This window comes from Zalophus californianus, chromosome 1 (assembly GCF_009762305.2).
Source record: "Zalophus californianus isolate mZalCal1 chromosome 1, mZalCal1.pri.v2, whole genome shotgun sequence".
Classification (NCBI taxonomy): domain Eukaryota; kingdom Metazoa; phylum Chordata; class Mammalia; order Carnivora; family Otariidae; genus Zalophus; species Zalophus californianus.
In genome coordinates, this window is record NC_045595.1 from 127,457,950 (window position 1) to 127,484,454 (window position 26,505).

Below are 26,505 nucleotides of genomic sequence, written 5' to 3' on the forward strand. Positions count from 1 at the left end.
TTATTAGGAATCTTTGGAACATCAGTTATGTATACAAATGATTGAGTGAACATTGAAAGTAAAGCTACTTTTCAGTTTGTAACCTTATACCATGGAAGTAATATATAGGGTATTGTGTAGATGGCAGGTGTTCACTATCAGGGTCCTTTCTGGAACAAGACAGTTCTTAAAGATGTCAGTTCTCTACCTCTTCACCACCATGAAATATAAATTCTTTTAAAGCTAAATAAGGTAGAATGGTACAATTTGTCTCACTTGATTCGGTGGTAATGTCTTCAATTCTGTAGTGTATGTTAGATCAGAACAGATTTTTCTTTCTTAAATGGAAGACTCTCAAGGATGTCAAACTTGTTTTTTCTGTTGTACAGTCTTTCTATTCCAGTACAATTTAAATGTGCCTTTTTTGGTCTTATTCTTTCCTTGTACAAAGGTATTTCCTGTAAGTTCCCCATGTATTAACTTCAGTGAAACATCATAATTTAAAATAAGCCATAACTTCATAAAATGGCATTATCATTATAATTGTTATGTAGGGTGCTAAATTTCCTCAATGAGCAAAAATTTCTCCCCTTGCAACCTCAAGTTTTGTTGTGATATCAAACAAGATAATTAATGAATACAGAATGTACTTTGAAAACATCAAAATGCCAAAACCTGTGAACTCCTACAACTGATTTTATTCATATTGTTAATTCAGTGAACAGAAAGCGTGTAAGTGGCTATCTCTTTACAGCTCTCTTGAAAACTGCTTACCTCTACATAGTTTTCTTTTGTTGTTGGATTTTTTTCTAAAAATACTTTATTGAATCTCCTTTGTTTATTTAGTAAACAATTATTGAGTGTCAGAATTGTGCTGGCCTCTAAAGAAATTGACACGTGAAATAGTCCCCATTAGATGAAGGGGAAAGACAATAAAGATCACTATGTTAGAGGTTGGTAATTCTATGAAGATGCATTTTATACATCAGCTATAATTCTAACCTAGATTTTCTTTCCTTAGCGCATCACTTCTCTACAGTGTTTCTTAAACTTTAAAATGTGTGTAATAATCTGGGTAGCATGGAGATTCCTGGGATCTACCCCTAGAGAGATTCAGCAGGCCTGGGAATCTGCATTTTCACAAAGACAAGTTGTTTGGGGATCTGGTAACCCTTGAATTTCACTTGGAAAGAGTCCCTTTGTGATCTTTCCCTTTTGCCTGACACTTCCCCAAGCAAAGGTCCCCTTTGGCTTCCTCATCTCTCCATTATATCAATGCCATGCTTTCAGGACAGCCAGTTTAGATCTATCAGGTCCATGGTCATTTCATCACCTTGACTTGACATAATTCTCTGTATTGAGTTTCTGACCTTGCTGGAGTCATTTGTACCTAGTTTCCTGAGAACGGCACCACTAACTGTTGCCTCACCCAGAGACTGACTCAAATGATGGGGAATATCAGGAAGATAATGAGGGAATGCCCCTCTCATGGTATAACAAAAGAATGCTTTTTAAACAAGGTGTTAAGTCACATCAGCTAGTAACTGCCTACCTGTAGGGGAATACTTTTGTAACACTTTATAAAGTATTCATTTAGACCTCACAAAAAAATCTATGAAACAGATGCTATTATTTTATTCATTTTATAGATTAGGATACTGAAGCTCCATAACTTGCCCAACATCACACAACCACTAAGTGGTATAGCAGGGATTTGAACTCAGATGGTCTGGCTCCAGGGTCTAGTGGCCATAATCACTATACTAATGCTGCCTTACTCTTAGTCAAAGGAATGTCCTATGTTTGCTCTCACCATTCATATCAAAATGACTTCCAGTAAGTTACACAAACAAATAGGAACAAAGCATAACAAAAATTATCCCAAAAGCAAAATCAAGCAATGCAAACATTACATAGGATAGTTTTCAGGGTATTTTCAAATCAAAGATGTATTTCAGCTTCAAATTACAGGAAATTATTAGTAAAGCAAAAGAGCCCATCACAACAGAGTAACGTATCTCATCCTCTCAGAAGATAATTTCTTCTACAATCTTTTTTCCCATAGAAATACAGGATACGCCATGAAGAGCATGCATTTTCGAGTCAGAAAGATCAGGCTTCTCATTTTGGCCTGTCATTTATTTGCTTCATGACCTAGGACAATTTGCTTGCCTTAATTAATTCTCAGATGCTATGAAATAGACATGACAATACAAGCTTTGGTGAATATTAAACAAGATAAATATGTAAAGTGCTCAATACAGTGCCTGGAACATAGCAGTCTCTCAATGAGTACTTATTTCCTAGTATTATTATTATTAGTAGTAGTGGTAGCAATAAATTTAATACTCTTAGCAGAATATAATTGTTCAGACAGAATATTTTTGGTGGAATTAATACATTATAAAAGTTTAACTGATGTTCCTTTCTGACATCATGATTACGGAATGCTTATTTTGCTCCTTTAAGGATGTCTCTTCTGAGATGGACTCATTTATCTTCACCAGGTGATCAACCCAACACTCAACTGCTAGCCCTGGCCTCACGCTTGAGGGAGAGTGCTGAACTCTTCCAGTCAGATGAGATGCGTCCTGCGAATGATCCGAAGGAGAGAATTCCCCTCCGTGTCCGAATGCTGAATGACATTCTCCAAGACATGGAAAAAAACTTCCTGGTACAGCAAGTGCCACCAGGTTTTTATAGGTAGGATATGTGTCTTAACCTTTGTTTGTTTATGCCCCTCAATTAAATTTTTACATTTAACTTTCAGAATTTGTAACTTCTGTGAACATGACACTATTTTTTTAATTTCTTTTTTATTTATTTTTTAATTAATTTTTTATTATGTTATATTAATCACCATACATTACATCATTAGTTTTTGATGTAGCGTTCCATGATTCATTGTTTGCATATAACACCCAGTGCTCCATTCAGTACGTGCCCTCTTTAATACCCATCACCAGGCTAACCCATCCCCCCACCCCCTTCCCTCTAGAACCCTAAGTTTGTTTTTCAGAATCCATAGTCTTTCATGGTTTGTCTCCCCCTCTGATTTCCCCCCCTTCATTCTTCCCCTCCTGCTATCTTCTTCTTTTTTTCTTAACATATAATGTATTATTTGTTTCAGCAGTACAGGTCTGTGATTCATCAGTCTTACACAATTCACAGCGCTCACCATAGCACATACCCTCCCCAATATCTATCACTCAGCCACCCCATCCCTCCCACCCGCCACCACTCCAGCAACTCTCAGTTTGTTTCCTGAGATTAAGAATTCCTCATATCAGTGAGGTCATAAGATACATGTCTTTCTCTGATTGACTTATTTCATTCAGCATAATACCCTCCAGTTTCATCCATGTCATTGCAACTGGCAAGATTTCATTCCTTTTGATGGCTGCATAATATTCCATTGTATATCTATCTATCTATCTATCTATCTATATATATATATATATATATATATATATATATATACACACCACATCTTCTTTATCCATTCATCTGTCAATGGACATTTTGGTTCTTTCCACAGTTTGGCTAGAACTCATACAGGAATTCAGTAAAGTGGCAGGATATAAAATCAATGCACAGAAATCAGTGGCATTCCTATACACCAACAACAAGACAGAAGAAAGAGAAATTAAGGAGTCAATCCCATTTACAATTGCACCCAAAACCATAAGATACCTAGGAATAAATCTAACCAAAGAGGCAAAGAATCTGTACTCAGAAAACTATAAAATACTCATGAAAGAAACTGAGGAAGACACAAAGAAATGGAAAAACATTCCATGCTCATGGATTGGAAGAACAAATATTATGAGGATGTCAATCCTACCTAGAGCAATCTACATACTTAATGCAATCCCTATCAACATACCGTCCACTTTTTTCAAAGAAATGGAACAAATAATCCTAAAATTTATATGAAACCAGAAAAGACCCTGAATAGCCAGAGGAATGTTGAAAAAGAAAAGCAAAGCTGGTGGCATCATGATTCCGGACTTCCAGCTCTATTACAAAGCTGTAATCATCAAGACAGTATGGTACTGGCACAAAAACAGACACATAGATCAGTGGAACAGAATAGACAGCCCAGAAATGGACCCTCAACTCTATGATCAACTAATTTTCAACAAAGCCAGAAAGAATGTCCAATGGAAAAAAGACAGTCTCTTCAACAAATGGTGTTGGGAAAATTGGACAGCCACATGCAGAAGAATGAAACTGGACCATTTCCTTACACCACACACAAAAAGAGACTCAAAATAGATGAAAGACCTAAGTGTGAGACAGGAATCCATCAAAATCCTAGAGGAGAACACAAGCAGCAACCTCTTTGACCTCAGCCACAGCAACTTCTTCCTAGAAACATCACCAAAGGCAAGGGAAGCAAGGGCAAAATGAACTATTGGGACTTCATCAAGTTAAAAAGCTTTTGCACAGCAAAAGAAACAGTTGACACTATTTTTTAATGCAGTTATTATGTGTAGTTATATGAGTAATTATTATATGTACAATTTGAGGACCATTCTCCTACCCAAAGGAAATTTCAACTGCATGAGTATAGAATAAAGGAAAATGGCTTAGCAGTATCATATAGAAAATGACTAAGAATTTTTTTTGACATTAAGCTCAGTATGAGTCAGACATGATATGGCTATGGGAAAACCAAATGGGATTATAGGTTGTATTGGGAAAAATACACTTTCTTGAATGAATCAGGAGAGAAGCTTATACTGTTCTTCCTAGTAAGACCACAATTAGAGTATTGCATTTAGTTCTAGAAGCTCCCTGTCGAGAGAGCTAAATAAGTTTACTATTCAGAGGATAGTGGAATTTAGATGGATCTGGAAACACCAGATTAGAGATATTAGTTGGAGGGTCACAACAGAGTGACTTCTAGAAACATTTTAGCAATTTTAATAGATACTTTAATAAACCCATTTTGATATGGAAGGGGGATTTAATTTTGGCTTTTAGAGGATGAGAGAAGAACAACATGGTTTTTATTTTATGGTTCCTAATATAGTAGAGATTAAAAAGAGAGGGAAAATGGAGTTTGAAAGATTATAACTTATTTTATATATTCTTATTTAAGTTTTTGATTTTCCTACAAGACACAAAATATAAATACACACACCTTTTCGTGAATGGATGCATATGCAATGTGCATATGTGTATAACAGCTTAACGTATGTGTGTGTGTTTATGTCTTGTGTGTGTATATATGCATGTGAGTATGTGAGAAAAGGCAGGAGGCAAAGAGGTATTGGAAAAATAGTGAGGCAGGAAAACTTTTTGGCCCGAAGCTCTCATTCATAAAGGACATCAAATTTATACTTTTGCACTACATCACTTTACATGTGTGTGTTTGTGCATGTATATATATATATATATATATATATATATATATATATATATATATAACATATAACATTAAAAATACCCTGGACTAGACATACTGTGCATGACTGAAGGACACAATTAGGACTAAAGAATCGAAGCACAGGAATACACATCTCAATTACATCTAATAAAGAAGTTTCTGACAAATAGTGTTCTTAAAAGATGAAATGTGATACTTTTATAGGGTAGTGAACTCATCAGTGATAGTGAGTTCACTACCACTGCATGCATTAAAGCATAGCCTAAGTAGCTCTAAGTATTTTGACTGTATGAGGTTTAAGGTGGCCTTTAGTACCAACATTCTCTGATCTGACAAAACACTTGATCTCTCTGCATCTTAATTTCTACAGAGATGGTAGAATGAGACCTGTTTAAAATAAAAAATCTTTCCTAGTTCTGATATTTGGTGATTTTCCTTTATGATTTTAAACTCAAAATTCTCATTTAAAATCCTTATATTGGGGCGCCTGGGTAGCTCAGATGGTTAAGCATCTGCCTTTGGCTCAGGTCATGATCCCATGGTCCTGGGATCGAGCCCCGCATCAGGCTCCCTGCTCTGCAGGAAGCCTGCTTCTCCCTCTCCTGCTCCCCCTGCTTGTGTTCTCTTTCTGGCTGTCTCTCTCTCTGTCAAATAAATAAAATCTTTAAAAAAAATAAAATAAAATCCTTATATCATTTCTTCTAACACTATGACTCCGCCTTATAAGACTTTGGAAAATATTAACTTATTACAATAGATACCTTTAAGACACTCTTGTAAGCACCCGAGACATAGAAGTTGCCTCAAGTTAATAACACCTGCTCTGATGTGGTTATATTCCAGAGGTGGGGATGGAGAAACAGAATGAACAAGGTAACTGAGTAAAATATAGTGTATGGTAGGTATAATACCAGCTAAAGAAATAATTAAGCCACATTATTAAATTCAGCATTACTAAAAAGTCATAATCAGAATAAGGAAATTATATTTTAGAATATAAAAATTTCCCTCACTTTTAATTTATGAAAAATTCAGAAATTAATAAAAATCATACATTAAGAATATAGTTTTATATATCATGATATAGTAAACACATTCACCATTTGCCTTCCTTGGCACTTGCACTAGTTATAGAAGACCCCTATGGTCTGAGGTATACATCCAGAGAACTTTGTATTACCACTTCAATAATATTTATTTATCATACATTTTGAGTGGAAAAGGAAATACTGATCTTGTCTTGAGTTAACAATGATGAAGAAAGTGATTCTTTTTCCTGTTAGTGATATGATTACGGTATAACTTGTATCCCAGTCCCAGGGTGCAAGCTTCAAAATTTTGATTATGATAATGTTCTAACTCATAATAGACTTTCAAATTGAAAGCTTATGGTTCAATATTTTGACATTATTTTAAACTATTGCTACAGTTATTGAAGAAATACATGTATGCCATTATTCTCTTTGGCCCTATTAATTCATATATATGCCAACGGCAAATAGATTTAAATAGATAGATGCAAATAGATAGCCTCATTTTGATTTATCTGACTGACCTTTATCCCAAGATTGTCATGAATTTTTACTTCACTTCTGAAATATGTAACAAATCATCCTACTTCATGTTTTCTCTTAGTAGAGAATTTGTATTTCTAAATGTTCTTGAAGCAAAAGTTTCAAAATTACAGTAGATTTTCTACTCTCAATCCTTGTAAGCTTTTCCTTTATGGGGGAGGAAGTGTTCAAAGTACAAAAATGGGTGTGACAAGATCATATGCAGTTTAAGAAAATGGAAAAATTGATTATAATGATAACCATATGGAGTAAAGATAAAATTGTTAATGACATCATATAAAAGAACATTTGGTGAACAAGATTCATTTTTTCTAACATTAAATAACCTTTAGAGATGTTATTCATGTAAGAATCTTACTCTTCAACCTGATGGTGTTATGACAATTCTCATCAAATAGACAAGGAGGAAGTCAAAAGTAATTTGTTTTTCAAGAAAGTTGTTGACAGAAGTTCATTGTATAAAGCTAAATATTTCATTTAGAATTTGGGTTGTGTCCTAAAGGATACTGCCTCAACCAAAGTGTCACTAAACACCGAAACATTATTTTTGGAATATGTGAAGCAATTTTCTCCATAATTCAGCATCAGAAGATTCAAAGATTTTGAAATTCTGTGATGTTGCATGTAAAATGTGTTGTCTTTCTCATAAATAAACCCTCATCGAACATTGCTCTGTGTAAGCATATTGATGGAAACTGGCAATATAACATCCCTACATTTAAGAAGTTTAAGACATAAACTGTATAAATCAAAAATAAAAAAAAATCAAAGAATACTTATGCAAATTTCCTAATGAATACTACAGGCAAGAAGAGTTGTTGGGATTCAGTGAAGAGAGAAGTTTTTATCTTGTGATGGTCCAGAATGACTTTTTAGGGGAAGGGGGAAATTTATCTGGGCTTAAGGAAATGATAGGATGTCCATTAAATTATGAGGTGCTATAGACTGAATGTTTTTCTTCCCCCAAAATTTATATGTTGAAGCATGATCCTCAGGGGGATGATATTCAGTGGTGGGACCTTTGGGAGGCTCTACCCTCCCTCATGAGCGGGATTAGTGCCCTTTGTAAAAGAGACTGCAGAGACCCCCCCCTTGCCATTTCCTGCCTTGTGAAGACAAGATGTCTGTGGACCAGGAAACGGACCCTCACCAGATGCCAAATCTATCAGGACTGTGATCTTACACCTTTTATCCTCCAGAACTGTGAAAAATAAGTTTGGGTTGTTTATAAGCCACCTAGTCTGTAATATTCTATTATAGTAGCCCAAACTGACTAAGAAAGGAAGCACTTCTAGGAGAGGATGGTGTGAAGAAAAGCACAACAGAGAGATTGTACATCATGTACCGGAGAGTAGAGAAGAAGTGGAATAGTTTGAATGGCTATTAGGATCATAACTATGGAGAGATATGAAGGAATGAAATTGTGGAGTACTTTAAATTCTCTGTTGAGAGGTTTGAACTTCATTTTTTACACAAAGGAAGCCATGAAGAAATCTGCATCATTAGGAAGATTTCTCTCGTCCTGGAGCTGGAAGAGAACAGAAACCTTCAGGAAGACTCTAGGTGTAAGAACTGCATGGCGTGCTGAGAAACTGACGGAGCATATTAGTGTCAGGAATGAAGAACAAAGGGCTGATTTGGGAGATGATGCTAAGGAAGAATTAATGAATTTAGGGATTGAATGGCTTTGAGAATCTTATTTCGGGTTGTTTTTTTTAGGATTCCCTTCAGCCTAGGCTGATGAAGCAAGGATGTGCCTCTTCTCTGTCCATGTCTCCAGCCGCTTAGTTAAGTCGCTCAGTATCTCTGGGTCTCAGGGTGATTACGTGATCACGTATTGATAAAGATAATTTCTAAACTCCCTTTTAGCTCCAAGAATCTGATTCAATGGGCACTCACACACAGTATTAAGCTTCACCTCTATAATCAGGGAATTCTTCTAATCCTGAGGGAGGGGAGCAGGAAACAATACAGTGATAGATTGCAATGATATAATGAAAAGCTGCAAAGTTCTCCAGAGATACCGAGCTTAGTAGGCAGTGGGAAACAGATGAAGCAATGTATATGATCAGGGACCCTGTAAGGGAAAGCACATTAGAAACTACAAAGGTTCTCAAAATTATTACTACAGTCAAAATCCCACAAGGTAAAATTTGACTCATTGTCCCTGAAAAGGGAAAAGATTATGCATTTTCTTAAAAACTCTGAGTCTTTCATCTCTCCTCTTCCTTTTCTATATAACTCCAGTACGTACTGCTCTACTACTCCTGGGAACGGGCATCGTCTGGAGATGGGAGCTTGTGTCATCTGTTTTGTTGTTGGTTTCTTTTTAACTCCTGGTAGTTATTATTCTGCAAAGTCAGAGTAAGCAGTGTGACCCAGTGAACCTATTCATTCTCTACTACAATATATTTAAAAAAAGGGGGGGAGAAAGAAAGGAAGTCTTTTATAGAGAAGTTTTAGGTTTAGAGAAGAACTGAGCAGAACATACAATTTTCCTATAACCTTTCTCTCTCTCTCTCTCATACACACACACACACACACACACACACACACACACACTCACACTTCCCCCACCCACAAGGCACAATTTCACTGTTATTCCTATTATTAACATCTTGCTCTAGTGTGGTACATTTGTCACAGTTGATGAGGCAACATTAATATATTAGCACTAATAGTTTATGTTAGGGTTTACTGTTTGTATTTCCAGAATGTACTATCATTTGATCATACAGTATGTTAGATTGGCTTCCTCAGTTAGCAATGTGATTGAGTCTTTTCTATATTAATTTATTTTTATCACTGAATAATGTTTCATTGTATGGATATACCACAGTTTGCTTATCTATTCACCTATTAAAGGGCACTTGGTTTCTTTCAACGTTTGGCAATTATGAATAAAGCTGCTGTATGTATTCGTGTGCAGGTCTGTGTGGATGTACACTTTCAACTGATTTTGGTAAATACCAAGGAGCACAACTGCTGGATCATATGGTCAGCCTATGTTTAGCTTTGTAGGAAACTGCCAAACTGTTTTCCGAAGTGGGTGTAGCATTTTGCAGTTCCCCCTTAGCAGTGAATGAAACTTTTGGTTGCTCCATATCCTCACCAGCATTTGTTGTTAGTATTCTGGGTTTTAGCCATTCTAATAGATGAGTATTGGTATCTCATTATTTTAATTGCAATTCTCTAATGAAATATGATATTGAGAATCTTTTCATATGCTTATTTTCCATCTATGTAACTTCTTTGGTGAAATGTCTTTTGACTCTTCTTAAGTTGTTGGCTTTCTTATTGTTCAGTTTTAAAAGCTCTTTTTATATTTTGGATACGAGTCTTTTATCAGATATGCCTGTCTTTTCATTCTCTCATCAGTCTCTTTTGTGAAGCAGAAGTGTTCATTTTAATGAAATCCAACTTATCAACTTTTTCTTTAATGGGTTGTGCTTTTAACGTTGAATCTAAAAGTTCATCATCAAACCCAAGCTCACCCAGATTTTCTCCTATGTTGTCTTCTAGGAGTTTCATAGTTTTACATTTTATAAAAGGTCAATGATACATTTTGAGTTAATTTTTGTGACTAGTGCAGGTCTATATCCAGATGCATTATTTTTGCACATGGATGTCTAGTAGTTCCAGCACTAATTGTTGAAAAGACTATCCTTTCTCTATTGAATTGCCTTTCCTCTTTTGCCATACAATATACTTTAATACTGCCTTTTACTATCAACAGCTCACTTGTTCACAGAATAGTTTGCAGAATTAAAACCATCATGCAGTAGTGATATTGTTTGGGATTTATAAAAAGATTTGGGATTTATAAAAGTAGGAAGGAGTTTGAATGGGAAAACTTACCTTTTACTACTTGCATGGCTTAGAGCAAGCTAAATAGTAACTCTGAAAGTCAGTTTCTCAACAAAATAGAAAACCTCAAAGGTCTATTCATATTAGGATAAATTTAGATAAAATACTGAGATAACACTAGATGAAGTGAGGATAAAATGTGAGAAAATAATTTTTAAACTCTAGAATTCTATACAAATATTACAAAATAAAAGTAACTTTTATTCCATTCTGTTGTTTTTACTTCTGACTTTGATAGTGTTCTGGATTCCAAAACTTCTTCCTCATATCTCTTTTAACCAAAGGAGAAATAGTTAAAAATTCAGTAACACACATTCTCTTTCCCCAGGGTCACTACAGTGAAATTTTTCTTTCATTTTTAATTTTTATTATACAGTCCTTTCCCTTAAACATTTGCTAAAAGCTTCCATATTGAGGAATTATAAGATCCCACAGAAAATAAAAAGTTTGGGATGGGATAGAATTAAACATGCAGTTTTTAAAAAGAGTGGATATAGTTTTTAAAATAGTGTTAGCTTCCAAAATAAATGTGGACACTCTAAATGACAAACCTTTTCCAGTAGGAAAGCCTTCTTTCAAACCACATTTTTTTATGTGTTTAGGAAACAGCACTGCAAGCAGCATAGTCTTTCGGGGCAGATTCTCCCTTTTAAGTTTTGAAGTGTTGAAGTTTGAACGACTTTTTAGATCTGGGCACCAGCCATTGCATGCTTGAAATTTAATATCTTATAGAATATGCAATTTTCCTAGCTTATTTTAGAAAATCTCCCCAAAATGTTTGGCCTTGTCACAAATTTTTAGAATCCTTTTTTTTAAAGATTTTATCCATTTATTTGATAGAGAGAAAGAGAGAGAGCACGGGGGTGGGGGGGCAGCAGGCAGAGGCAGAAGGAGAAGCAGGCTCCCCACTGAGCAGGGGGCCCAATGCGAGGCTCACTCCCAGGACCCTGAGATCATGACCTGAGCCGAAGGCAGACGCTTAACCAATTGAGCCATCCAGGTGCCCTTAAAGGGCATGAGTTTTTGAGGCTACTGTTCTGTTTCTATGCCTCCTTTCTTCACTTGCCCCTATACCAAGCTAAATAGTCTTAAAAAAAGGGGTGCCTGGTGGCCCAGTCGGTTAAACGTCTGCCTTCAGCTCAGGTCATGATCCCAGGACGAGTCCTGCATCAGTCTCCCTGTTCAGGGGGGAGTCTGCTTTTCCCTCTGCCTCTGCTGCTCTCCCCACTGCTTGGGCTCTCTAACTCTCACTCTCTCTCAAATAATTAATAAATAAAATCTTTGAAATAAATAAATAGTCTTAAAAATAGGAAAGTCCTAACTACAGCTATCTCCTTTATTTTAAGTGACTACACTAAGCTGCACAGACATAGAAAGATCTTTGATTTTAAACTTTTAGTGTACAAATAAAAAACCATGGGATGTTAAAATTGCTCTCAGCAAAAATGTGATTGGCAAAGATTTATTAATAGACAGCTGCAATGTATGAGTGTGAAAGACATTACCATGGCCTCACATTCGTACATTGGAAGAGGTTCTCTGGGTAAGATCCCATGTTTAGTCTCTACATATTTAAAGAGTCAGCAGTTAAACAGCAAAAGCTAATAAGGGTTTCTCTCCCTCCCCATTATGAAATATACAGACAGACAGACAGATAGACATATGCATTACTGCACTAGTAACTGATTATATGGGATTAGAGGATGATTTTACCAAAGGATCAGAAATTTGGTGTGGCTTTGGGGAAAAGATTCGATAATCCATCCATTGCATCTGTATTGCAGTATTTTATTTAAAGATTTATTTTTTATTTTTTATTTATTTAAAGAGAGAGAGAGAGGGCAGGCAAGTGAGGGCTGGGTCAGGGGGAGAAAATCTTCAAGCTGACTCCCCATTGAGCATGGAGGTGGGGGGTGCTGGATCTCAAGACCCCGAGATCCTGACCTGAGCTGAAAACAAGAGTCAGATGCTTAACGGACTGAGCCACTCAGGTGCCCCAAGCACCTGAGTTTTGATTTGAGAATGTGGGGAACTGAGAAGGAAAAAAGCGTGAGTCAATGTTGAATGCTAGCTGCTTGGCAGAAATGGAGCTCTGGGAAAGTGAACATCCTCAAGCACCATCATTTGAAATAAATTAAAGGCTAATTATGATGCTTAAAACAAAACTACCAGTTATACTGTAATATTGTCCTATTGTTCTTTCTAAATGTGTGGTATTTCAGCTACACTGCCGTTAAGTAGTCTGTGGGTGCTATGCAAACAACTACATTTATAATATTATTTCTCTGGGGGATTCATGTGAGTTCCAAACAATGGCCTTCATCAGGGGTTTTGGGAACAGAAACTTATTTGTAAGTTGAAGGACAGTGTGTACAACTGCTTGTACCTGTTTGAGGGAGTCTCAGACTCTGTGTCCCTATAGAATGTGGGAGCAGGTTCATAAAAAAGGAATTCCTTTCCAAGATAGCTGGAATGGCCTAGAAGTTCAGAGGACAATTTCAAGCTAATCTAAGCCAAGACAATTTTTTGTTAGCATCCTTGAGAGCAGGAAAATAGCAATGTAAATGTCAAGATGCTTCTGCCTTGAGCCAAGAATAAACAAAGCAAGCAATCCATTAAAAGTACTTTTCAAACACATAAGCTCCCAAAACTTTGCTTTTGAAAGATGTTAGAACTAGTTTACACTTAGGCAAGCAATGATATTAGACAGAACTATTATAAAACACACTTCCCAGATACCCTATGATCAGGTTTATAGCTATGTATTCTGTACATACATTTGATTTTAAGAATTTTAAGAGCTTGAAGGGCGCCCGGGTGGCTCAGTCAGTTAAGCATCTGCCTTTGGCTCAGGGCATGATTCCAGGGTCCTGGGATAGAGCCCCACGTTGGGCTCCCTGCTCAGCGGGAAGTCTGCTTCTCCCTATGCCAGTCCCCCTGCTCATGCTCTCTCTCTCTCAAATAAATAAAAAAGATCTTATTTATTTATTTGAGAGAGAGAGAGACAAAGCGAGAGAGGGAACACAAGCAGGGAGAGAGGGAGAGGGAGAAGCAGGCTTCCCACGGAGCAGGGAGCCCGATGCGGGGCTCATCCCGGGACCCTGGGATCATGACCTGAGCGGAAGGCAGACGCTTAACGACTGAGCCACCCAGGCACCCCTAAATAAATAAAATCTTAAAAAAAAAGAATTTAAAGAGTTTGAAATCCAACCCCTCCCCCCCAGAAAAAACACATTTTAGAATAAAGGATTTCATTATACAGTTTTCATGGTGTTTTAATTAGAGTTAGCTATATAAATACCAATAGAACCTCATGTTTGGTGTTTGGGATAATAACTACTTTGTTCGGGTTGTACTATTTCTCTTGGCGAGGTGTGGGTGACCTGAATGGACCTAAAATCCCACCATTGTTTCTGTTGTCATTAATTCTATCAGAAATGCCTCTGATTTCTTTAGACTATGAAAAAATAACTAGTGATTAAGCCTTACCATAATGCTTTTAAAATATTTTTCATAGCGACCACTTGCACAAAAGAATCTATGTATGAATACAGTTTTATAATCTACACAATGTAAAATTTCCAGAAGAGGATTGAAGACCTGGCTCATGTACAAAATCTTTATAATGTTGATCATTATGTACATTCCCTATTACACTTTTATGATAAACATATACATTAGCTTCATAATTATGTATCCCTTTCATATTTTTAAAGTTTCTACTTCTAAACTCCCAAATTAAAACAAAAATTAAAGTACTGCAATCCAAGCCTCCTTTTTTAATAGCTCATTTTGTTAATATTGAAACAAAGAACGTATCCCATTTTGACAGATAATGTTCACTGCAATCTGATTAGACATTGAAACACTTGTTCAAAAAATTTCAATTGACAATAACCACTTTAGGCTAATTGGTCTAAAACTTAGTCTGCTAGGATCAAAATAGAAATCATATGTGCACAACTGTTATAATTTTATAAAAATGTTTCTCAGGTTTGAGGTTTCTTTCTATACAAGGTGAGAAAAATTACTGTTGTCATATTTGCAAAACAAGACACATTGCCAGTCTGAGAGTGAGTTGTGATTTTATGGTGTATTTAATAATATTATGAATAAGAATAATAACCATATTCCTCAAGGATGAGGATTTACTTTGTACCAGGCACTGTGCTGTACATTTTCATATATTATCTATAACACTTTTAACAAAATTGCAGTATCAGTCCTTTTACCCGCTGTATAAGGTAGAAAAACCTGAAACTTAGGAAAAGCAAATATGTTGCATAAATGGGATTTGAACCTGTCTGGTTTTCTCTAAAACCACTGGTCCGGGGCACCTGGGTGGCTCAGTCGTGAAGCGTCTGCCTTCGGCTCAGGTCATGATCCCAGGGTCCTGGGATCGAGCCCCGCATCGGGCTCCCTGCTCAGCGGGAAGCCTGCCTCTCCCTCTGACCCTCCCCCTGCTTGTTGTCCTTCTTTCGCTGTGTCTCTCTCTGTTAAATAAATAAATAAATAACAAAACCACTGCTTTTCCTATTAGGTAGTGCTGCATGTGTTTCATCCAAATTCTTCCTAGTTTTCTCAGAAGTCACCAGTAAGTTTGTTTAGATTTTGGTGCGTATCTAGCCAGATATTAAAAGACTCAATTTTCATAAGTGCTTGTTAAGTTTCATCTGTTCTACATTGACAATTATATCTCCTAGCCCTAAAGTATGGAAAAGTGTTTCTGTGAGGCACCACGTCTACCCCTACTCCTGGAAAAAAAGATATGCCTTATTGTCTGAATCAATAAGATTATCTTTTCCCAAGATATTGCCTACCCTTTCTGGTTTCCATAAACCTTAAATGCAGTTAAAAGAGAGGGGACTTTTGTCTGTTAAATATCATATATCAGAGTTGGAAATGTTTTTACATAAATAACAGTGCAGTATAGAAAAGGAATCACTAGACGAGGACTTTAGAGATTGGGGCTTAAACCCTAAAAGGCCACTGATAAGGTAATCCTACCAGTCACTTCACTTCCATGAGAGTCGTTCTTTTCATTGATTAAGTCAGAGAAGATAAATAGGCGATCTCTAACATAATGGAAATGCTAGCTGAGTAGGTATTTATATATACATATATATATTTTTAAGAATTTATTTATTTATTTAACAGAAAAAGATACAGCGAGAGAGGGAACACAAGCAGGGGGAGTGGGAGAGGGAGAAGCAGGCTTCCCGCGGAGCAGGGAGCCCGATGTGGGGCTCGATCCCAGGACCCTGGGATCATGACCTGAGCTGAAGGCAGACGCCTAATGACTGAGCCACCCAGGCGCCCCGAGTAAGTGTTTATAAACTAATGTGAGTCACCTTTTGATTCTCTTTAAAAATAATTATTGAGGGGCACCTGGGTGGCTCAGTCAGTTAAACGTCTGCCTTCGGCTCAGGTCATGATCCTGGAGTCCTGGGATCGAGCCCCACATCGGGCTTCCCGCTCAGCGGGAAGTCTGCTTCTCTTTCTCCCACTCCCCCTGCTTGTGTTCCCTCTCTCTCTCTGTCAAATAAATAAAATCTTTAAAAAATAAAAAATAAAAATAATTATTGAAATAATTATTTCAATGAGGGAAGAAAAATAAAATTTAAGTTCTGCATGAAACCATGTTAAACATTTTAGCATTTGTTTCTCTTTTATCACCTATTTTATCTATCAGTACAACATATTTTAGCATTTCCATGTATATAAATATCTTGATTTAATATGATGCAAAGAGAATTAAAAGAAAGGATCACGCTCAGAATTTTCTTTGTACCCACTACAGCACATAATATTTTATTTTGCTACATAATGAAACTAAAGTACTTGATTGTGGTGTAGATCATGTTTACTAGAGCAAATGCCCAGAAATCATTGTGTTTGCCAATATCTAGATTATTAGTAGTAACATCTTATTCTTATAATAAGGAAGTAGATCTCTATGCCACACACACACGCAAATACGCAGCAGGTACAACATATTGAGATGACGCAGGTAGAAAGGATTGAGAACTCATAGACACAGTTGTGTAGAGCAATATTTATTCCTGGACCCCACCCCGGTGTAATGTTTTGTTCAAATGACAGCTTACATGAGTTACTCTAGTTGAGGAGGAAACGGATACAAATGTCCTTCCTTCTCCATGGCCACCACAAGATTTGCCAACCACTACGTTTGGTTGTGTTGTTTAACCAGTCTGCTTACCAAGGTCACAACAGTATAACCTTTTCATCTTATGGACCAAAAATAAAAAGGAGACTGAATTTATAACCATACTGAAATGACATCAACCTGGGAAGTTATAAGGACAATAGGATGAAATGGAAATAGAAATAGTTAGAGCTAAATATAATATATAATTTAATATACAATAGATATAATCCTAATAAAAAATACAACAAATTCTCAAATTACATATGGTGGGATTCTAGTATTTCCTTTCAATCTGTTCTAATCGGACAAGTTTTAATGAAAAGACTAGAAGACAGTCCAGTAATTCAAAGTAGGACTAGCTTCAATCGAAAGAATTAAGAGGCTTATATGTTCATAGGAAGTGTCAGAGATGTAAAGGTCAAGGAAGCTTCCACTAAGATTCATGGAATCAAGAACTACCAGAACTGAAAGAAAAGCTTCAGTAACAGTACCAGGTGCCTCCAGGAGCTCTCTGAGAAACTCTGACTCTCCTTTCTGCCATCTGCCTACCCGTCTGTCTGCAACCTTTGCTGAAGAGGATGGTTTCACTTCTTCTGCCTTCCAAATCCTGTGTGATAATTGGGTTGTGTATCTTTTCCTGTGCTTTGATAACACTGTTGAGTACTTGATCCAGAAAAACCAACTTGGTCTTTTATGCTGTTGTTCCTGTATCTTAGAGGAACTGGGATCTGCCTTGGGCTATAATTAGTGGCGTGGTGGTAGTGGAAGTAGAGGTATATCTCACACCAGCATTTATTGGAATTGTTCAATTTGAAATATATTTCTCTGCCAAACAGAGACTACAAACTCAAAGATACTGCCTATAAGAATTTTTAAGTGGGGGCACCTGGGTGTCTCAGCCTGTTAAGCCTCTGCCTTCGGCTCAGGTCATGATCCCAGGATCCTGGGATTGAGCCCTGCATCAGGATCCCTGCTCAGCAGCTGGAGGGGGGGTCTGCTTCTCCCTCTCCCTCTGCTGTTCCCCCTGTTCATGTGCTCTGTCCCTCTCTCGCTCACTCTCTCTCAAATAAAAATAAATAAAATCTTCAAAAGAAAGAATTTCTAAATGAATACTAATCACATGTCATGTCAGACATTTAATATACTTGGTGCTTCGTTCTGATCTTTACAACATACATAATAATTGTGGGAGCCGGTAGTTTTACCCAGGGCTTTCTTGCTTCAAAACCCTCTCTCACTCTACCATACTCTCCAAGGTCACGTATGGAAGATTCCATTTTATTCTTTGGTGCTCTCTATAGATTTTTTCTGATCTGCCAATCACTCAGCTAGGTAGGTATTTTCCCCATTTTTTCAATTAAGAACCCCAAATTTCAGAAAAAAACACTTTTTTCCCCAAAGTTTCCAGAGATGGTAAATGACATAAATTAGTAAGCAATAAAACCTGGTTACAGCCATTCTGAATTTTATTTTTTAACTAAATTAATGACCACTTTAGTAGTAGCTTCACCAATAGGAGTAGAATAAAAGGAGATTAGAAAGAAAAAAAGTTGAAGTGAATAAAATGATCCTATTTCAAACCAATAAAGAGAAGCAGAAACAAAATAATTTTATCTCAGAAAAAAATGGTTATTTAATCCTTTGCCACTACTCAGACCTCAGCTGTAGGACTAATGCCTGTGGGCTGGGTGATACTTTGTTTCTTGCATTTCCTATTTTACTGTCTTTCTAATCTGTGAAATAGCAATTGGTGCCACTTCTTCAAAAATCCTTACCTAGGTTTACTACTAATTCCATTACTACTGATTCCATTTATTAATTCCAAAAAGCCTTACTGTTCACCAAATGCCAGAACTACTGAGAATACCATGCTCAAAAATATAAATATAAACCCTACTCTTGCGGACCTCACCCTTCAGTGGGAAGAAACAGAATAGGCAGACAACAAACCAACTAAATATATAATTACAAATTTAAAAGTGTCTAGAAGTACAAAATAATAATAATAATATAACAATAATAAAAAGAAAGGAAGAAAGAAGAAACGAAAGAAGAAAGAAAAAGAAAGAAAGAAAGAAAGAAAGAAAGAAAGAAAGAAAGAAAGAAAGAAAGAAAGAAAGAAAGAAAAAGAAAGAAAGAAAGAAAGAAAGAAAGAAAGAAAGAAAGAAAGAAAGAAAGAAAGAAAGAAAGAAAGAAAGAAAGAGAGAGAAAGAAAGAAAAAATATTCCAGGATTTTTTTTATTAAGATGGCCGAATGGATTGGAGGAAAGCAACTTGGGTTGAGACTGAAGAATTAGACAAGGGCCTAGAGGCCATGATGTTATTTTCAGTGCATTTGAAATCTGATTTTAAGCAGAAGATAACATAATTCTTTCTGTTGGTTTGTATATCTATCCATCTATCTTCTATTCTTATTAGATATGTGGAGAGGGGATTATAGAAGTAATGCAAGAAATGGAGAGATTAAAAATGACGTGATATTTTAATGATCTAAGTATATCAGTCAGAGTTCTCCAGAGAAATAAAACCAATAGGATGGATAGATGATAGATACAGATAGATAGACAGATAAACAGATTTTAAAGAATTGGCTCATGCAATTATAGAGGTTGGAAAGTCCAAAATCCATAGGGCAAGTAGGGCCAGAAACTCGAGGAAAAGTTAATGTTGCAGTCTTAATCTGAAATTTATAAGGTAGGCTAGAAATTCAGGAAGGATTTCTATATTACAGTCTTGAGGCAGAATTCCTTTTTTTTTTTTTTTTTTTTCAGGAAATCTCAGTTTTTGCTCTTAAGTATCTCATTGACTGGATGGGGCTCGTCCACATTACCAAGATACTCCCCTTTACCTAAAGTCAACTGATTGTAAATGTTAATCACATCTACGAAGTACCTTCAGAGTAACATATAGATGATGTTGGACCAAACAACTGGGCAGCATGGCCTAGCCAAGTTGGCATATAAAGTTAACCATTGCCAAAGTTCATATTGATGGAAGCAGAAACAGTAGTAGATTCTATCTAGAGATAGAATCTACTGAACCTGGTAATGGATTAAATATGAGGATAAAAGATAAGGAAGGGATCATGAGTTACAGATTTCATACATGAGCAGTGGATTCTAATAGCTATGATGTGGACCAAATGAGATTCTCTGTTTTCTAATTGGGGTTCTTATGATTTCAGCTTAAATAATATGACTGAGAAGGTGAGATTACTTTTGGTAAGCACTTTAAATGGAAGTCTTGGGAAGAAATTCTGTTTGTATCTGTCTGGCTATATTTGGCTAATCCTAATGTGGACTAAAGATTTACCTTGCCTTCTTTTTCTCATCCAGAAATAATTACAGGCAAATAGTAATTGGCTCTTTATACAATAATTTGAAATGGGAGGAAACATGGCCAAATATTTTTGGAAGGAACAGCCCTCTAATGTGCCAGTTAAAGTGTCTCCAATTTTTTTTTTTTTTATTGCTAATCATAGTAGGTCTCATTTTCTAATCAAAGCTTACATATGTTCCACTAGGGAGTTTGGAAGATATGCTAACTCAATCTAATTTTACAGAATATCATTCAAAATGTAGCCTTGTCAGATACACAAGTTTAGGAGGAAAGAAAGTAATGTATGCACCAAATATTAAGTACTCTCTCTGAAAGTTGTTGCAAATTCCCCACGTTCTCAATTATGTCCTTTTCTTAGCTATTAACTATGAAATTCAATGGACAGTTTTGAAAAAATAAAGAGTAGATATTTTCTCAAAGCTGATTACAGTGCCAGGTTTTTCTTTCTAAAATGGAATATCAGGGCACCTGCGTGGCTCAATCAGTTAAGTGTCTGCCTTCGGCTCAGGTCACAATCCTGGGGTCCTGGGATTGAGCCCTGAGTCAGGCTCCTTGCTCAGTGGGAACCTGCTTCTCCCTCTCTCTCTCTCTGACTGCCACTCCCCTTGCTTGTGTGCACGTGTTCTCTCTCTCAAATAAATAAATAAAATCTTTTAAAGAAGATGGAATATCAAATGAATGAATAGAAAATCATTCTGGACATTGGAAATAAAGAATTAAAAATATAGCAAAATATTTTTCCTGATTAATTTCTAGAGGTTGATGAATACCTTTATTTCATTTTATTTCAGAAAATGTTTACTTTTCTATTTATTACTGTAAGTCCCAAATGAGAGCCTTGATAATTCATAAAGTCAGATTTCTTCTAACTGTTAAATGATTAATTTGCATACAGTTTAGATTAGGTTTAGTCAAATTTCATTGCTCTCAGGCTGCTAGTGATATTTTATATTGGTAAATGTTTTAAATAAATGAAACTTCCTCTAAGTAAATTAAAAGTTTTATGATTATTATTTTGTCTCTTTATTATAAATTGTATGAAGTATCTCATATATAAGGCATAAACTAAGTTTATTAGTTTCCTGTGGCTGTCTTAACAAATTACCAGGCTTAAAACAACAGAAATTTATGTTCTCACAGGTCTGGAGGCCAGATGTCTGAAATCAAAGTGTGAGTAGGGCCATATTCTCTTCAGAGACTCTAGGGGAGAATCCATCCCTTGCCTCTTAGAGTTTCTAGTAGCTGCCAGCATTCATTTTCTTTCTTTGGCCACATCACTCCAATCTCTACCTCAGTTTCCACCTTGCTTTCTTCTCTTCTTTGTATATCTATGTAAGATTTCTCCATCTCTCTCTTTTAGGGCCCATCCAGATAGTGCAGGATGATCTTCTTACATAAACATCCTTACCTTAAAAAAAAAAAAAAGATCCTTAACTTAACCACACCTGCAGAAACACTTTTTTTTTTTTTTTTTCCAAATAAGGTAATATGTATACAGGTCCTAGGGATTCTGACGTGGACATATCTTTGGGGCCACCATTTGGACTACTATACCAGATAATGTAAAGGATATGAGTGTGGATTAGACAATAGCTTTGTGTCTGTAAATGTGCCAGTTATTAGGTTTTAGCCTTTCAGTTTCAACCCCATCCTGTTACTACTATGCCATGAACCTGGAGTTGGGAATCTGCAAACCACATCTCTGCTTGTCCAGACTGACTCCTTGTTAGAGTCACTAAATTGCATACAATTTAGATTAGGTTTAGTCAAATTAGGGAGGCACTAAGGGAAAATGGGAAACTGGAAGAGGAAGAGATGTCGTGTTCTGTTTGCATTTTGTTCTTGCTTTTGCTTCCTTCTCGTGTGACAGACACTTTAGCAAGGCTTCTTCACCCTGGTAGTGACAGTTCACTTTAGTAGCAGCAGTTAATTCTCATCTGCACTTTTTCCAGCATAAACTAAACCAATCTCAATCCTCGTCAGTGAAAGCAGCACCAACTGTCTAGAAGCCCTTCCTCATAGGCCTGGATCCCAGTTTCACAGGTTCCCACCCCAGAGCTCAAAGACATTAATAATAGTTGAGCAGTGACCTCTGTTCAGAGTCTGAGTTTCGGCTTCATAGGACACCTCCTTGAGGTTTTAAAATTGAATAATTCCAACCTTTCTGTATCCTTGGGATTAGTGGCCCCTTTTTACTGTTGCAACCTCTGTGATAGTTTAGTGTTTCCTCTATTCTTATAATCCACTACAGATATAAAATGTCTTTAAAAATAACTGTCAAATAAAGTTAAAAGTAATATATCCTAAGAAAGAAACAGAGTTGCCGTTATTCAGAAGAGTGATTTTGGTTTTTGTTTTCTTCATCTGGGTAGGATCTAGGCAGAATCATGGGGACGTGGTAATCAGTAGGATCCTACAAATTAGTAGACTGGTCTATAAGAGATGGGAATGGAAGCATGGAAGGGAATTTCTCAAGAAAACATTTCTAAAAGGTATCAGTTTGTTTCTCAAAATATGCATATGTAATAATATGTAGCATTCTCTTGTCCAGTGAGAGTCATGGAAGTTATGCATTCTCTTGTAATATTACAAAGCCCTCAAGACTGTTGAGTCACTTGTCCCAATGACCAAATAACTATAGATGATCTGCCGCTGCAAATTAGAAAAATGGGTGAATAGTTCCGTGTTTTGTTGTTTATCTTGTTTACTACTGCTTTTATTAGTACTTGTAATTGGTGTCATTGTGCTGAGCTTAGAACCTGCTGGTGACTGCCTCAGTTATTCAGTATTACTCCACCTCCCTTCATAGACAGTCTGTTGGGTCTTGGGATGGTTACTTATTCATCCAGACGCTATTATAGCTTACTTTAGCTTGATTGTTATGTTATAGAAGCATGATCTCAGAGTAAGTAAAGATATTACTATACATAAATAATCATCTCTGGCTGAGCTTTCCCTTTCTTGTACAGGAGAGTATACTTTTTGACTTTTCATGTAGTTCAGGGATATTCATCTTATACTGATAATCAGAAAAAAAGTTTTCTAAGAGACCTTTGAGACCTAAATATTGTAGACTTACTAGGCTGGTATCTAACTTTCTCTAAAATGAACCTACATTATAAGATCATAAATAATAGAACTGAAGATAAACATTAGCTACTTGGCACTGACTGAAAAGTGATGTGTTAACATAAGTGAATTTTGTCTTAAGGTTGACTGAATTTGAGGCTATGAGGCCAACTATATATCTCCCTTTTCCCCAGGTAACATATGTGGTTTATTGTGTCCACATAGTCTTTTTTCAGATTGTAAATTATATTATTTATGGACTCTTGATGATCAAAACACAGTTGGAGCTTGAAGGTCAAGGCAGAAAACTACATCCTAAATTCTTATTTATCGATGATGCATGGTGCACATAGCAGCACACTTTGTGCTGCTACAATTAAAGATCTGTCAACATTTCTAACATACACCATTATTTCAGATTTTGATAATGTGGTCATTTATCTTTACTCTTTCTTGAATTATGTGATGCAAGCCGTTAGCTGTGGGAAGACATCTTTAAATTCTTTCAATAAGATTATAAGACGTTTATTTCTTTGGGGGGTTTTTTGCTTATTAAAATACTAAATAAAACTTAAGATAAGCTCCCTTTAAGCAGTCTTGTAACTCAAAAACAGCACCTATATTCAGGCCACATATTTTTTACCCCCGACTGCTTGACTTATACGGATGTTATGAAACGAACTGTTACTTCAGATTTCAGTTGTTACTTATATTTGTTTTAAAAGAAAACCTTGGAATATTTTTTAGTAATCATCTTTTAAAATGCCTGCCTTCTTCCTAATCTGTTATCAGATATTTATATAGAGCTTAATAATACAGTAAAGTAGAAATAAGTTTGACTCATTGGTTTGTTATAGGGAAACAAAAATATCGTGAATAAAGTTTAAAAAAGTTTCAAATAATTAGCTATTTAATTTAAAAATAGTTTATAATTATGTAATCTGAACTTCTAGGTCTATGCTATTCAGTATGGTCGCCACTAGCAACATGTAAGTACTGGTTAACTTGAAATATAGTTAGTCCACGTTGAGATATTAGAAGTGTAAAATACACACTTGATTTTAAGACTTACTCCAAAGAAAAGTAAAAATGAAGTGCAAAATATCACATCAGTAACTTTTGTATGATTTCATGTTGAAATGATAATATTGAGTTCGGTAAATATAGTAAAATTAATTCACCTGTTTTTTTCTTAGTTTGATAGAGCTAAATTAAAAATTACATATGTGACTCATATTATATTCTATAGAACAATAGATGTTCCCAAAGATCCTACATCTTTTCTTGTAGATGAAACACCCCAGCCATTTGAATTGACTCACAGCAGTATAGTCTTATAAAACTTCCAAGAGAGTAAAAGTACCCCCTTTTAAAAGAAATTCTCTCACCCCACCCCTCAACCATGGTGGTGATTTTGTTGGTGGTATCTGTGATGGTGGATGACAAATATAGGGTAAGGAAAATTTTAAAAGAAAAGTTAAATATCAGAGACCATAGGAGTAAATGAAGTATTAATCAAAACAAAACTCAAAAACTCTCAAAATATTTTAGTTGAATACAAATCTACTCATCTATAATGCTGAATAAGATAGAACAAAAGAATATTTTGTTTATCCTTGAACAATGTAAATATATTTTAGGTGAAATTACTTGTAGTAATATTAATATTTAGACTACTCAAAATTCACCTTGTACCTCCTTAACTTTGAAAACTGTAATCTGATTTCTCTAGAGTCTCACTAAAACAAGCTGGCTATTTGCTTCATTCATTAATTCATTAATTCATTTATGTACCTATTCTGGTCTGGGCATATGCTTAGAACTAGATGATTCAAAGATAAAATATTTTCTCTTTCCATCCTCTTTAGAAGATTCTTTCACATTCCTCTGCTAATTTGCAACATCTGTTAGCCTGAATTCATCCAAGTCTCCACTTGCAAATGAAATTGCTCTGGATACCACATCAGAAAGAATCACATGCACCTAACCCCAGCGTGTTATGCAAGGATGTCATAAAGGTCGATTGAGAAGTACCAAGGTGCCAGCACCATGGGAGGCCCTGTGGACTGGGAGAGCTGCAGCAGTGTGTGGGCAGGGTATTTCCATACCTGGAGTTGTTAGCGAACAGTAGCAAGTAAATGCTAAATTGTTTTAACTGAACTAGCACATCCACTTCCAATGCTTTTGTTCATCCCTTAATTATCCCTTACTATATAAATCTCCCCCCCCCCCTTTCTAAGATAAAATGATGACTTTCACACCTTTCCAAGGCTAACCTGGTCACCTTTAGTTTTGATCTCTTCTTCTCTTACCCTCCTGGCTTTGATCCATCAGTTTTCCCAAATCTCTCAATCTCATATTCTGCACATTTTTAATTAATCTTGGTTGCTGCAGTGATGTCTACCCCCTCCTTTGAAAACCTACTCCCAAGACATACCTTAAAACAGATAAAAAGTCCTCCAGTCAACTCTTCTGTACTCCCATGCTTGCCTGCCTCCATTTATTGGCACACTTTCTCAAAGGTCTGCTTCTCTGTTGCCTGTGTCACCATTTATTCTTTAATCCTGTCACATGGGCTTCTCCCCCTACACCATTCTAATCTGTTATTTCTTCCATATCACCAATACTTGTACACAAAATAAATGCAATCTTTTTTTTTTTTTTTTTTCAGTCCTTATTAGTTTGGATCTCTCTATTGGCCTCTTTTGGAAATGATTTCATCCTTAGTACAGTGGACACAACTTTTAGTTGTCTTAGTTTCCTCATTATATCTTCAATTGCTTACTTTATCTGAGCAGATTTTTTCTTCAATTTACCTGTTGTATTCCCTTTATTTTATTTTAGTTTTTTAAAGATTTTATTTATTTATTTGACAGAGAGAGTTAGCGAGAGCAAGAACACAAGCGGGGGAGTGGGAGAGGGAGAAGCAGACTCCCCACTGAGCAGGGAGCCGGATGCGGGGGCCCGATCCCAGGACCCTGGGACCATGACCTGAGCTGAAGGCAGACGCTTAACGACTGAGCCACCCAGGTGCCCGATCCCTTTAAATTAAGAAGCAGTTATCCAAAAATCTACAGACTAGACTTTTATATCAATTTTACTTCAGGTAAATT

General features: G+C 36.2%; 1 protein-coding gene across 5 annotated transcripts in view; it reads left to right on the forward strand.

Moving 5' to 3' along the window:
• The window catches only part of NAALADL2 (N-acetylated alpha-linked acidic dipeptidase like 2), a 1,313,911-nt gene that overhangs the window by 1,266,836 nt on the left and 20,570 nt on the right, over nt 1–26,505 (forward strand). For all 5 annotated transcript variants that reach the window (XM_027587309.2, XM_027587311.2, XM_027587310.2 and 2 more), the window contains one exon: nt 2,487–2,682. In XM_027587309.2, the coding sequence (XP_027443110.2) occupies nt 2,487–2,682 (196 nt within the window). The remainder of the gene's footprint in view (nt 1–2,486; nt 2,683–26,505) is intronic.